This window comes from Monopterus albus, unplaced genomic scaffold (genome assembly GCF_001952655.1).
Source record: "Monopterus albus unplaced genomic scaffold, M_albus_1.0 scaffold39.1, whole genome shotgun sequence".
Classification (NCBI taxonomy): Eukaryota; Metazoa; Chordata; class Actinopteri; order Synbranchiformes; family Synbranchidae; genus Monopterus; species Monopterus albus.
Window position 1 is genome coordinate 279,059 of NW_018127919.1, and position 12,828 is coordinate 291,886.

At 38.5% G+C, this 12,828-nt stretch overlaps 1 protein-coding gene across 1 annotated transcript in view; it reads left to right on the forward strand.

The window, feature by feature from the left end:
- LOC109959404 (ryanodine receptor 1-like) overlaps positions 1-12,828 on the forward strand; it is a 49,892-nt gene that overhangs the window by 26,675 nt on the left and 10,389 nt on the right. The window contains 22 exon segments of the mRNA XM_020598718.1: positions 103-433; positions 526-766; positions 912-926; positions 928-997; positions 1,089-1,181; positions 4,201-4,371; positions 4,524-4,583; positions 4,712-4,846; positions 5,444-5,556; positions 5,687-5,783; positions 5,862-5,971; positions 6,071-6,122; positions 6,225-6,299; positions 8,685-8,784; positions 8,883-8,962; positions 9,066-9,142; positions 9,240-9,313; positions 10,488-10,505; positions 11,481-11,561; positions 11,674-11,762; positions 12,140-12,268; positions 12,353-12,457. Coding sequence (XP_020454374.1) covers positions 103-433; positions 526-766; positions 912-926; positions 928-997; positions 1,089-1,181; positions 4,201-4,371; positions 4,524-4,583; positions 4,712-4,846; positions 5,444-5,556; positions 5,687-5,783; positions 5,862-5,971; positions 6,071-6,122; positions 6,225-6,299; positions 8,685-8,784; positions 8,883-8,962; positions 9,066-9,142; positions 9,240-9,313; positions 10,488-10,505; positions 11,481-11,561; positions 11,674-11,762; positions 12,140-12,268; positions 12,353-12,457 — 2,316 coding nt within the window.

Here is a 12,828-nt window from a genome sequence, read left to right on the forward strand (position 1 = left end):
CCCAGGTAAAGCGCCAGTGAGTGTGTTACCTTTTCCTCAGATTTGTTTTCTGTCTAACAAAGTCTTGTTTCTGAATTTTCTTTCTTTCACTACTACTTTTGGAATGCCAAAGTTTTGGGCCTTCCCAGTGAAGTCCAGGAATTATGTCCAGACATTCCCGAGCTGGATGTTCTGCTAAAGGAGATTGGAGACTTGGCAGAGTCAGGGGCTCGTTATACTGAGATGCCTCATGTGATCGAAATCACTTTGCCCATGCTGTGTAACTACCTGCCTCGCTGGTGGGAGAGAGGCCCTGAAAGCTTCCCTGAGATGGAGAGTCGCCTCTGCACTGAGGTCACATCAGAACACCTTAATCAGCTTCTAGGCAGCATCATGAAAATTGTAGTCAACAACCTGGGTATTGATGAGGCCTCCTGGATGAAGCGTTTGGCTGGTGAGTACTGTTTTATGCTCTATTATCTACCATGTCACAGTGTGCACCTACGTTTTTGTTCAAGTAAGATGACCATTTGTTTTCTCTCTTAGTGTTTTCACAGCCTATTGTCAGCAGGGCAAAGCCAGAAATGCTCAAGTCCCACTTCATCCCAACAATGGAGAAGCTTAAGAAACGCACTTCCAAGGTGGTGGCTGAAGAGGACCATTTGCGGATGGAGGGGAAATCAGAGGGGGACGAAGAAGACGGCACTATACGTGATGAGTTTGCTGTCCTATGCAGAGACTTGTATGCTCTCTATCCTTTGCTTATTCGCTATGTGGACAATAACAGGTACAATAAAGTTACAAGAACCAAAATAAATAAAGTTGAACTGTGAATCCTGCCTGGCACTGACAGAATTGCAGCATGATTCACTAAAAGTTTCATCTGTTGTTTGTTACTTGTCATAACCTTAAAGTAATCTGTGCTGCTACAGGGCGAGGTGGCTGACATGCCAAAAAAGATGCAGAAGAGCTGTTCCGAATGATTGGAGAGGTCTTTATTTTCTGGTCCAAGTCTCATGTGCGTATGATCATTTTGCATTTGACTACAGCATTTTATAGCAGTTTTCCTTTCCTTTACTGTATGTTTTCTGTTTTTTTCTCCACTGTAGAATTTCAAGCGAGAGGAACAGAACTTTGTAGTGATAAATGAGATAAATAACATGTCGTTCCTCACTGCTGACAGCAAGAGCAAAATGAGCAAGGTGAGTTAATGAAAGGCAGAGCCACTGTTGCACTGGGGCTGGTGTAGTGTATTGCAAGCATGTCATAAAACAGCTGTCCATGTTTCTTTGTGCCTTTATTTTTTGTTACGATTTTAAGATTTTGTTATTTGTCCATCATTTTCAGACAGTTCTAAATGGTCATTTATTGAAATAAATTATATTGTTCTTAGAATAGGTTTAGGGAAATCAAAATATTAAACTGACCACAATCTAATCCGAGACAAAGGCTTTTACTGTATACACCATCTTTACCAGGTACAGCATTTAAAGTTTCTCATGTTCTGTTTTTAGTGTTTTTGTTTATTGGGCTTGGTTAAACTCAGCAATGCCTTCAATAACTTGGAAGTTTGATTTAAATTCACAATTTTAAGAGTAATAGCAGTTGTGTTAACAATATTCTCTCTTTGGCTGTCCCTTGTCCTCTTCTTTTGGGTTGCGGCTGGGTTTCCAGGGCGGGGACTCAGAGGTTAGACTTTGTTCCTGCACGACCGCTGTGCTGATCGCATGGCACCTCTCTTTGGGGGAGCTTTTCATCAACCTCTCCAGCACACTGGCACATCTGATCCACATACACATAAATACACAAGTACACTTGTGGGTGCACACACACATCTGCACAGACACACACAAGACATACACATTTCATTCACAGAGACATAAGACAATTTATTCAGTGTCAGTAACAACGTTTTTTTTTCCATACATGCAGCTGTATCTTGATAGTCAGGCATACTTTCAGGTCCATTATGTCACTTGAGAATTGGTGATTGCTATTAATAAAGAGTTATTTATATTGACAGAAGAAGAAAATCCTAGTCAGAAGTTTCTTCAAAGGCATAGCAGAGTTTGGATTCATTAGCACTATCATTAGTGTAGCTATACTCCAATGTGCTGTATGAGCCTCTGAACTTGTACAATGACGCACAGCCTTGGAATGCAACAGTCCATGCCTTACACAAAACTACTTGACTAGTGCCAAATGATACACTGAATGAAAAACTGTAATGAATATGCACTAGGAGGATCACTGGACCACAGGGAAGACCCATTTGTGGGCCATCCCCAGTCCTGCCAGTGTGTGTGGGGGGGGAGTCTGGAGGCGCTTGATGAAAGTACTCAGCTGTAGAGTTAGGCTCATGGCACTGGGCTTTACACCAAACCAAAAGTGGCAGTGAGAGCACAGTGCCATCGTCCTGTCAATGAGTTTGCTCTCTTTTGACCATAGTTGAGTTTATGAGTCTTCTAGAATGTCTGTTGTTTCTTTTTGTTGAAGGATGGTTGTCCTGTAGCTTTTGTAATGCAGCTTTGTGCCACTAGGGGGTGATGTTAGAATTCTCTGTGCTCTTTCTTCTCTCCTCCCTGGAAATGCCATAGCGCATCATGGTTTACATTTCTGACACGCCCTCATACCCACACTAACATGACTTGATGCTTAACATCACTGGAACAGATCTCTTAAAGCATTTGTTGGGTTCCCACTTCAGAATGTGCTCAAAATGAACTTAACCATCACATATATTAATATTACCTGAGATTCTTTGCACCCTGTTTCCCCTAGTCTTTCATAAACACAGTTGCACTTAACACTGAAGCAGTAGCTGATGGACTGAGTTAGTATTTGGCTCTGATAGTGGTTATATTATTTGAATATGGGGATATCGGGCCCCTGGAGCTGATTTTAGTGTGCATGTCTGTACGTGTCTGAGTGACACAAACATCTGTTAGAAAGGCATAAACCAGGCTCTTCTATCCATTATTTTTTCAGCCTTAATGTACTGGTTACATCTAAATTTGTTTACATGTAAAACCTAGCCATTGTTTTCACAAGGCAAACTAAGGATTTACATGCTAGAGCCACTTTAAATAGCACCAAAACAACTGACTTTGCAAAGCAAAGTTTATTTATATAGCACATTTGTAAACCCAGGTTACAAAGTAAAAGCCAATAGACCATATTAGGTTCTTCTAGTACTTTCTAGCAGCAATATATGTACTGTCTGAGCAGTATTGAATAGTACACTGTGGCTCAAATCAAAATACCTTGTGACCTACTTGTTCATAGAGCCTACATGTAATAGATTTAACATTCACATTACAAAATGCATTCACATAGTGTATGGCTTCTAGAAAGACCCGATTACAGAAGCACTAAACTCTTGCAAAAACAAAACAGGTATTCAAGAGGTGAGCACAGGGACACATCCCGTAGACAGTTTTACATCAGTTTTGCCGTTTTACCAACCTGTTACTAATAGGTCTAACTCTAATTTCAAGACCTTTATACTGTAACATCATCGAATATTGTAATCTTTAACCAAAGACTGTTATAAAATTTAATTCACAAATATAATATGGAACATATGACTTTGTATCCTTGTAATACTGCATGGGTTGCCTCTTGAATGAAATCTGTTTTACTTTGCATGTCTTGTAATGCAGTTTCATTGATTTAATTTCTTATAAGACCCATTCCTTTCAGCTTCCCTTTCTCAAAGCCAGCTATATCCTCATTTTCCCTCACATATTCACTGTACCCTCTACTACCAGTCTGGGCTCAGAGAAACTGTAATTTATATATTTGGGGAATCACAGGATGTAGATATTCAAATGTAGGCCCCTACTTTCTATTTGCACATTGTTGGCAGCAACATCATTAATAAGAATTGCCAGTGAATGTAGCTGGATATTTCTACATGGAGAGGCTTCCTGTAGTGCATAATACATAGCACCTAGGTTCGTCATGTATTTTAATGAATGCTGACTGTGCTGTACTTTGTGTGATGTATAGTAGCACATACAGAGACTTGCTTTAGTGGTGTTATAGTCAAAAAATAGGTCATTATTAATCTGCGCTTATACAGTATTCATGATGTTGTTAGCTAGTCACTGAATCAGGGCTGTAATGTGTTTTATTCAAAGCAGTTTAAACTGTGGTGTTGTACCCCTGTCACTTTATGAGATACTGTGAATATTTTTGGTTTGTCGTCCCTTTACTTAGGGCGGTGGTTCAGATACTGAACGTACCAAGAAGAAGAGACGGGGAGATCGTTACTCTGTGCAAACTTCACTTATTGTGGCTGCCTTGAAAAAGATGCTCCCCATAGGCCTCAACATGTGCTCTCCCGCTGATCAGGAGCTTATCAACCTGGCCAAGATCCGATACTCTTTGGTAGTTTTTTTCTGATTGAATATGATTCTGGTTGTTGTTGTCAGATTTGTATCATGATAAATACTGTAGGACTATAACGTTTCTTTACAGGTTTACCTCCTAAACCATTAGGACCTTAGGAGGACAGTGACTGATAACTTTTTCCTTTACAGAGAGACACTGATGAAGAAGTAAGAGAGTTCTTGCAGAACAATCTTCATCTTCAGGGCAAGGTATAGTTTCTGGGCTGCTTGTCCAGTAGTATTGTATTGTCTTCTTAGCAGTCAGATTTATGATAAAAGATAATCAGTCACAATAAAGTAAAGCTTCAGAAGACTGTTTAACCCTGTATTGTGGAAAGGTGGACAACCCGTCCATGCGCTGGCAGATGGCCTTGTACAAGGAGATGGCAGGAAAGGCTGAAGATGCTGACGCTCCAGTGAAAGTTGTCAAGAGAGTGCAAGAGGTTTCTGCTGTCCTGTATCACCTGGAACTGGTGAATGACTGTTCCCAAGCACACTAACTATACTTTAGATGCATTACTGTGTCTCCAGCACAGAGCATGAGAAGTGACCACTGTTGGAAATTTCTTTGAAAAATAGGTTTATATTCAACTAATTACAAATTACTTGAATTAGATATGAACATTTTACTACTGTGCGTATGTGAAAATAAGCTAAATAGTTCTGAGTTTGGTAGAACATCTAACAGAAATGTTAAAGAAAAACAAAATGACAGAACACTGTCTTACAAGCAAATTGAAGATAAATTACAAATTTTCTTTAAGAATCCTCAGTAATTAAAGCAGTGTGAACCAGTCCACTTTTTACCAGACAGGAAATGAAAAACAAATCAGAAGCTAACAGCAGCAAATGTTAACATCAGGTTTTACTGTTATTAAATTTTAATTTAAGTGCAGGGTTCAAAAATAAGGTTTAGTTCCCCTGTGTACAGAATATTAGACTAATGTCTAGATGTTGGAGCAAATGAGACATAAAATTAACTACGTCTTAAGGCTTTTCCTTCTGTACATAAAAGGATTTCATAACACTTCTTTTGGCCACTCTGGCAATGTCTACTGTGTCTGGCACAGACAGAGCATCCATTTAAATCTAAGAAGATGGTGTGGCACAAACTGTTGTCCAAGCAGAGACGCAGGGCTGTGGTCGCTTGCTTTAGGATGACACCACTGTACAACATTGCGAGGTGAGAATCTTGTCCTCTCCTCCACATGTCAGAAGCGACAGCGACAGGATGAGATGTTCACAAAGTAACCACAGCGGATGCATAAGAATGCTAATACAAGTCATGTTTTGTTTTGCTTTTTGCATTGCAGGCACAGAGCTTCAAACATGTTCCTTGAGGGATACAAACGCAACTGGCTCCAGTCTGAGGGTTACTCATTTGAAGATAGGATGATAGATGACTTATCTGTGAGTGTCACCTCACATCTGTTCCACCTGGATTTTTTTTTCTGTGAAATTCTCACTCTTATTCTGTCTGCATCCCAGAAAGCGATGGAGCAAGAGGAAGGAGATGAGGAAGAGGAGAAAGAAACAAAGCCTGATCCCCTCCACCAGCTTATTCTGCATTTCAGTCGTACAGCTCTAACAGAAAAGAGGTTAGACAGGTCCTCACTGATACTGTACAACGATAGTATAAACACGGGTTTACATGCTATTCCTAGTTCACCAACTGTCTCCTTCCCTCCCCATTTCAGTAAACTTGACACAGACCACCTGTATATGGCATATGCAGATATTATGGCAAAGGTGAGTAATCAGAGAGGGTTTTGGCTGTAATTTGAAATCTGATTTGTGCATAACATACTTTAAAATACTCAGAATTTTTTCTTTATCTTTCCATTTATTTAGAGTTGCCATATTGGTGAGGAAGAAGAAGGGGGAGAGGAAATGGTGGAGAATGCTGAGGATGAGATGTCCTTTGAGGTGCGACAGTCAGAACTGGTAATGGGCAGCCAGGGGCTAGGGACCAGGAACACAGATGAGCGGTAGCTCTCATCGCATTGAGTGACCTCATCATCGGAACATTATTTCACAACCACATCGCTTTCTTTATCCTTCTTTTGTCTCATTAGTCTCATTTTCTTTGTATGGTCTGCTTCATTCATTGTCAGTTGCTTACATTAAAATTTCAAAGCTCCAATCCAGATGTTTTTTACTTTATCAGTTACTCTATGTACCTTAATTTGTCAAATCCCACTTAACTTGAGACAAAAAGTTATTGTATTCCAAATATAACAAGCACCACAGTTATTTGGATGCACCATTTACTGTTTCAAAGACCTACTAATCCTGTTTACACCATTGTGCGCCTTGACTCTGGATTGGGACTGATTAGTTAAACAAATTAATATGAACGTCAATAATGATAATCCAAATAATATTCCCGATACTAATAGTCATTCACTTTTTAAACTCTCTTATCAATTCGGCTTGATGGACAATACAGACCAAGTTAGGACAATCAAGCATAGTATGAGAAAAATGTAGCTCAAAGCTTTCTTGTCACACTGTTTACCCTACCACATGTCCATTCCTCTAGTTTGTTACTACATACAGCTCACAGAACTGGAGTGGACCGGCAAGGCCTTTTTATACTTCATTGTTTACTCTGAAAACCAAAACCAGCTACCACTGTTTAGGCCTTTATTACATTCCTTGTGTCAAGTCTCAGACACTGTACCTGTCTTATTGATACACTTACTGCTAACTTCACTGTTTCAAGCAGCTGCAGCTGAACTATTAAACAACTGCCGTGAGATTTCTTTTTTTTTACCCTAAACAATATTTGTGCTTTGTAAACATTTATTGTTGTTACTAAAAAAATGTATAAATCCATAAATTGTTTAAAAATGTGTTGAGGCCTACAGTATATCAAACGGGGGAATTAGACTGTATGAAAACCCTCGAGACTATATAGATGTGTTATCAAAGGCCATTCACATCTCTACTGAAAATGGCTGTGAATGTGATTTAACACAGACTTTTTGACCATTCCTCCCAGTTTATATAGCTGTCCCATTTGGCTTTTTCTCTCTGTTTTACCATCGTTCCATGTAATCTCTCTCACCACAGTAACCAGGTGAATGCTACTGATCAGTGTTCCCTTCCCCCACTTACATAGCATACTGACAGACTACAGAGAAAGCCAGTACAGAACATGCAGTGTTAAAGTTTACATATATACATTCATACACAGTAATTGTAAAAGCTAATTCACATGCAGCATATAGTGCGTAGTCATATAGTCAGGCACCACATGTTTGAGGGACAGCTGCACAACACAGAGGGTAAAGCATGGTTAGGCTTAAATGGTTAGGTGGGAGGGGGTTGGGCATGGGAAGGGAGGGAGAGAGGGAGGCAGGGGTGTTTTAAGATCAGGATGTGGGAAGCTACAAGTTGATCTGTGATGCTTCTGAATACAGAAATGTTAATTTGTCCTCTGAATTCAGAGATATTCATTTGATAGCCATTTCCAGTTGGCTTAATATTATAAATGAAAAACTGTGCATAACACATGGTGTTTAAAGGCCTTTCAGAGCCAGAGCCATGTTTTTGTTTTGTTTTTTTAATTTGCATTAATATTCCAAAAAAGGCACTTTTTAAACTGCCAAAGAATTTTTATCTCTGATACAGAGTAATTACAGCTTTTGTCCAAAGTGTCTTACTTGCTGGGCTGCTGCAATACAGACACTTTGGTAAGTTATATGGCTAAAATACTAAGCCGTGGTTTCCTGTAGTCTGACGCTTGCTCCAGGTAGCAAACTCAAAGAAGTAGTGTAAAAACTCCAATGACTAATGATGTGTGGTGACAGAATGTGTGTGAATTAAAGAGGCACTTGAAATGGACAGTAATGCACATGCTTGTTAAAAATCAGTTATACCTTACACACTATAAAGGAGAAAAGTAGTGAGTGTCAGAATGTTTTGATATCCACCAAAGGAAAAAAGCATGATGAGCTAATTGGTAACTCACATAATGTAGCATTTAATAGGTGTTATCTTTAAAGCTCACTTTGAGTGCATAAAACTATAGTTATGGACCATCTGAGAAAAAAACAGGTAAGTTTATTAGACAATAATAAGGTGAAAGGTTTGGTGAAAGGAGAGTGAATGTGAATTAAAATTAAGAGTTTGAATAGATAGAATGGACTTTTTTTAATTACCGGTAAGCTTTTTTTTATTTCTATATTGAAGCAACTGGAGTATTTACGATATCAAGTTATTGACCTGAAATAGTCCATTCTACCCATTTAAACTCTCCTTGTTAAACATATCAGTACTAAATGCTTGTGTTTGTGTCCACTGCAGGAGAAGGAAATGGAGAAACAAAGGCTCCTGTACCAGCAGTCCAGACTTCATAATCGTGGTGCTGCAGAAATGGTCCTGCAAATGATAAGTGCCTGCAAAGGTCAGCACTTTACTTTTGGTCTGCAAACCAGCCTGCACTGACTCTGTTTATTCTTTGCCAAATTTGTGACTTAGTTTTTTTTTTTCTTCTTTCTGTAGGTGAGACTGGCCCAATGGTGTCTACAACCCTCAAGCTGGGTATCTCTATCCTTAACGGTGGGAACAGTGAGGTTCAACGGGTATGTCTTCTAAAAACAAACCCTTTAGATTATACCATGTTGAATTTTTAAAGTTTCCTTCAAAGTAGCACTTATTTATGGATCGTATTTTCTGTTTTGTCAGAAAATGTTGGTGTACCTGAAAGATAAGAAGGATGTAGGCTTCTTTTTGAGTGTCCAGGCTTTGATGCAGACATGCTGGTCAGTGTACATGTTGTTTTTTTTTCATTTTTGAACTGTTAAGTACATTTGAAGAATGGGGATTGCACATCTATAATTGGGTGTATGTTCTCTGCAGTGTCCTGGATCTAAATGCCTTTGAGAGGCAGAATAAGGCAGAGGGCCTGGGGATGGTCTCAGAGGAGGGCACTAGTAAGTCCCCATAGTCGTTTCTCTAGCATAATTTTTTCTCATTTAATAGGGCCTAAGAAACAGCAAGCAAAACATCACATCACAGTCACAGTTTAATATGACCATGTAGTAGTTGATCTACATCGTTTTAAGGTGCAGTTTATATTATTGAACTCATTTACCTCACCCATCTTATTACACAGTAATGTATACAGCCGCCAGCGATAGGACACAAGTGATGATGGCACATGTCTTGTCTGAACAAGGAATCAAATACACACCGTGTACTGTAGACTGCTTTGCTGTGCCTTGTATACCACATCAACAAAGTAAAGACATTCAAAGCAGATCTGAAATGTGCATAGAAAATACTTGCCTGAACAACTCAAAAATAAATGAGTACCAAATTATATCATTAGTGATTGTACCAAAACTTTCATCTCAGCGGTACAAATGATGGCAGCAGCATTCCTGTGTGTGTGCTACAGTTGCTGATCTGCATTTATCATCACAGTACAGCCCTTTATCATCTATACTGATGACCTAAAAACAGAGGTTAATTTTGTGCATTGTAGGTTAGAGACAACATGTACAAAACGCCCAGGGGCTTTCATATTGTTACTCAACAGCACACACATTTCAGAGGGAAAATTGTGGCACAGTTGACTCAAGTGATGCCTGGCCAAGAGAAGGTTTTGGTAGTTACTGTAATTAAGGTTTTGCCTCATTAGCATTAATATAGAAAATAAATGTATCAATCAGTGTACTGAAGACATTCTGATCATCTAGTAATTCTTCTTCCCCTAAAGGTTTTCTATCTGTGACATTTACTACGCAATTATTTAATTAATTTAATGGAATAATTAGTTTCTTAACATGTAATATTAACATATTGATAGCTGTTAAAAATTAGATTTAAGGATTTTTAAAAACATTTATCTTAAATGAGTTCAGTTTTGTTTCCTAAGTATGTCTAGTTTGATTTGTTGATTGGGTTTCACCTATGTTTTACAAACACTTGTCATCTAATTCAGAAGATTCATTTGAAATTCTTCCTGAATGAATTTGCCATGGAACCTTGTTAATCTCCCCCTCCTCATCTCTTAGTCCTCTACTGTTGTCAACACACTGATCCTCTCTCCCTTCCTCACGATCACTGCCACCTCTCCCTTGTCCCTCCTTTCATGGTCCTCAGACTTGAACCTAGATCGGGGTAAATCATGTTTCCTTCCATCTCCGTTCTCTTATTCCTCTCTCTCTCCTGTCCCTCTTGCTCCATCACTTCTTTTTCTAACACTGAAAATTCTACCAAGAGAGGATTGGACGCCTGTGTCCATCTTTCATGTTCATAGCTCCTGCCCCTCCTGCCACATTTCTTGTTCATTTCAAAAGGCAATGAATGGAATCTGGTCTTTCATCAAAACTATAACTGTTGCTGAAATAAAAAAACAAAACAAAACAAGTGTACAGGTAGAGGTGCACTTGGAGGCATTATTAGCTCCTCAAACTGGAATTATGATTTGACTAAAGAATGCACAGTCCCTTTCTGTGGTCTCTGCATCAAGCACTGGATTCCTTTCAACATTTTGATGGACAATGCCCCAACCTCTCTGACATTTAACAGTGCCGCAGCAGAAAAATGTTGGTGTGTGCTGCATTATTTTTTTCTGTGTGCATTCATTACAGCCAGTGGTGACCTGTAATTTTAACATAAATATGTTAAGTAATATTGTACATATACAGTATATAACCATTTTGAAGAATATCCAAAGAATAGTACAGACTTTAAAAAAACTCCAGACCAGGTCACCCCTGAGTCCTGCAATGTTTTAACTGGAATCCTGTCTGTCTGTGTACAACTGTGCCGGTTTATACATGTTGTTAATGTCACTGTACGACTATTACTGTGTGATTCTTTTCACTGCAGCTTCTTTTTACATTAACCGTCTGCATGAGACTTTGATGCCTCCTGTATGCTGTTTCTATTCATATTATTATTTACTAATCCTAAAATCCATTGAGAAATGATGAAAAGTTGAGAAATGAATTTTATTTCCTATCCTCACACTGCTTATACTCAGGCAAGCTGTTTCAGTAATTAAAACATTTTACCATTTTATTAGGATGATCTCAACTTGCTTCTGGAATATAATGTAACACTGTCATGCATTTGATTTATTTTTTTTAGATGAGAAAGTGATGGCAGATGATGAGTTCACCTGTGACCTCTTCCGTTTCTTGCAGCTGCTCTGTGAGGGTCACAATAATGGTGAGAGTGACTCAGGTTTCTAAATTAAATTCAAACCATCAGGTATAAAGTTAATGAAAACCAAGACTGACATGGATTACTGCTTTTCACAGTTATCTCTATTTTGCTGCAGATTTTCAGAACTACTTGCGGACACAAACAGGAAGCACAACCACCATTAACATCATCATCTGTACTGTAGATTACCTCCTCCGACTGCAGGTGCAGCTTGACAGTAATTTAGCCTCAAGAGTGAAATGCTTACATAATAACCATAACAGTGTGAAAGGCCATATTTGGAATTATATTTTAATAACTACATGTATAAAAGGATGTGCTACTGCATGTATAGGTTGGATGTACATACAACCTTTCCTTCTATTATGGATTTTCAGTAATTTTATAGTTTCCATATGTATATTTGGTAGTTCAGATAATCAAGAAAGGCAGATGATCAAAACACTGTAAGTATTTTGTTTATAATGTTTTAAGTTGTTTAAGAAGGAATTTATATGAAAAAAATCAAGACCGTTTACCCTGATGAAAAAAGTATTTCTTAATGTACTCTACTCTACTTATCTCTCATCTTTTCAATCAAGGAGTCTATCAGTGATTTCTACTGGTATTATTCTGGGAAGGACATCATCGATGAACCAGGCAAAAAGAATTTCTCCAAAGCTATGACAGTAGCAAAGCAGATTTTCAACAGCCTAACTGAATATATTCAGGTAAAGGCTGGATATATCAGGCATTTACACCTGCTGTTTGTTTGTTTGTTTATTATATGCCTAACACATGGTTTCTCTCTTTAGGGCCCATGCACTGGCAACCAGCAGTCCCTGGCACACAGCAGGCTGTGGGATGCTATTGTTGGGTTCCTTCATGTCTTTGCGCACATGATGATGAAGCTGGCACAGGTACGCATTTAAGATTGTACTTTACAAATGAAAAATATTTATTTGCAGTTAGAATGTGCTGTCAAAATAAAGAAAACACACATTCGGTGTTTCCTTTCTGCAACTTTGTGTGGCTTGAGCTCCTGACCTCAAATCTACACATAATAATAATTGACAGTATATATCTGTTATACAACTTTGAATTCATGACATATTTTATTTTGACTGACCATGTAAGAAATCATTGCTTGTGACAGGTGTGATACTCTGTTACCCAGTTGCACCTTGGTACTCATTTTCTCTTTCATTTTGGCTGTCTGTAGTTATTATGACTCTCAAAAGTAAGGATCAACAAAGCACTTATTGTGCATTATTTTAGTTTTAGTTTACAA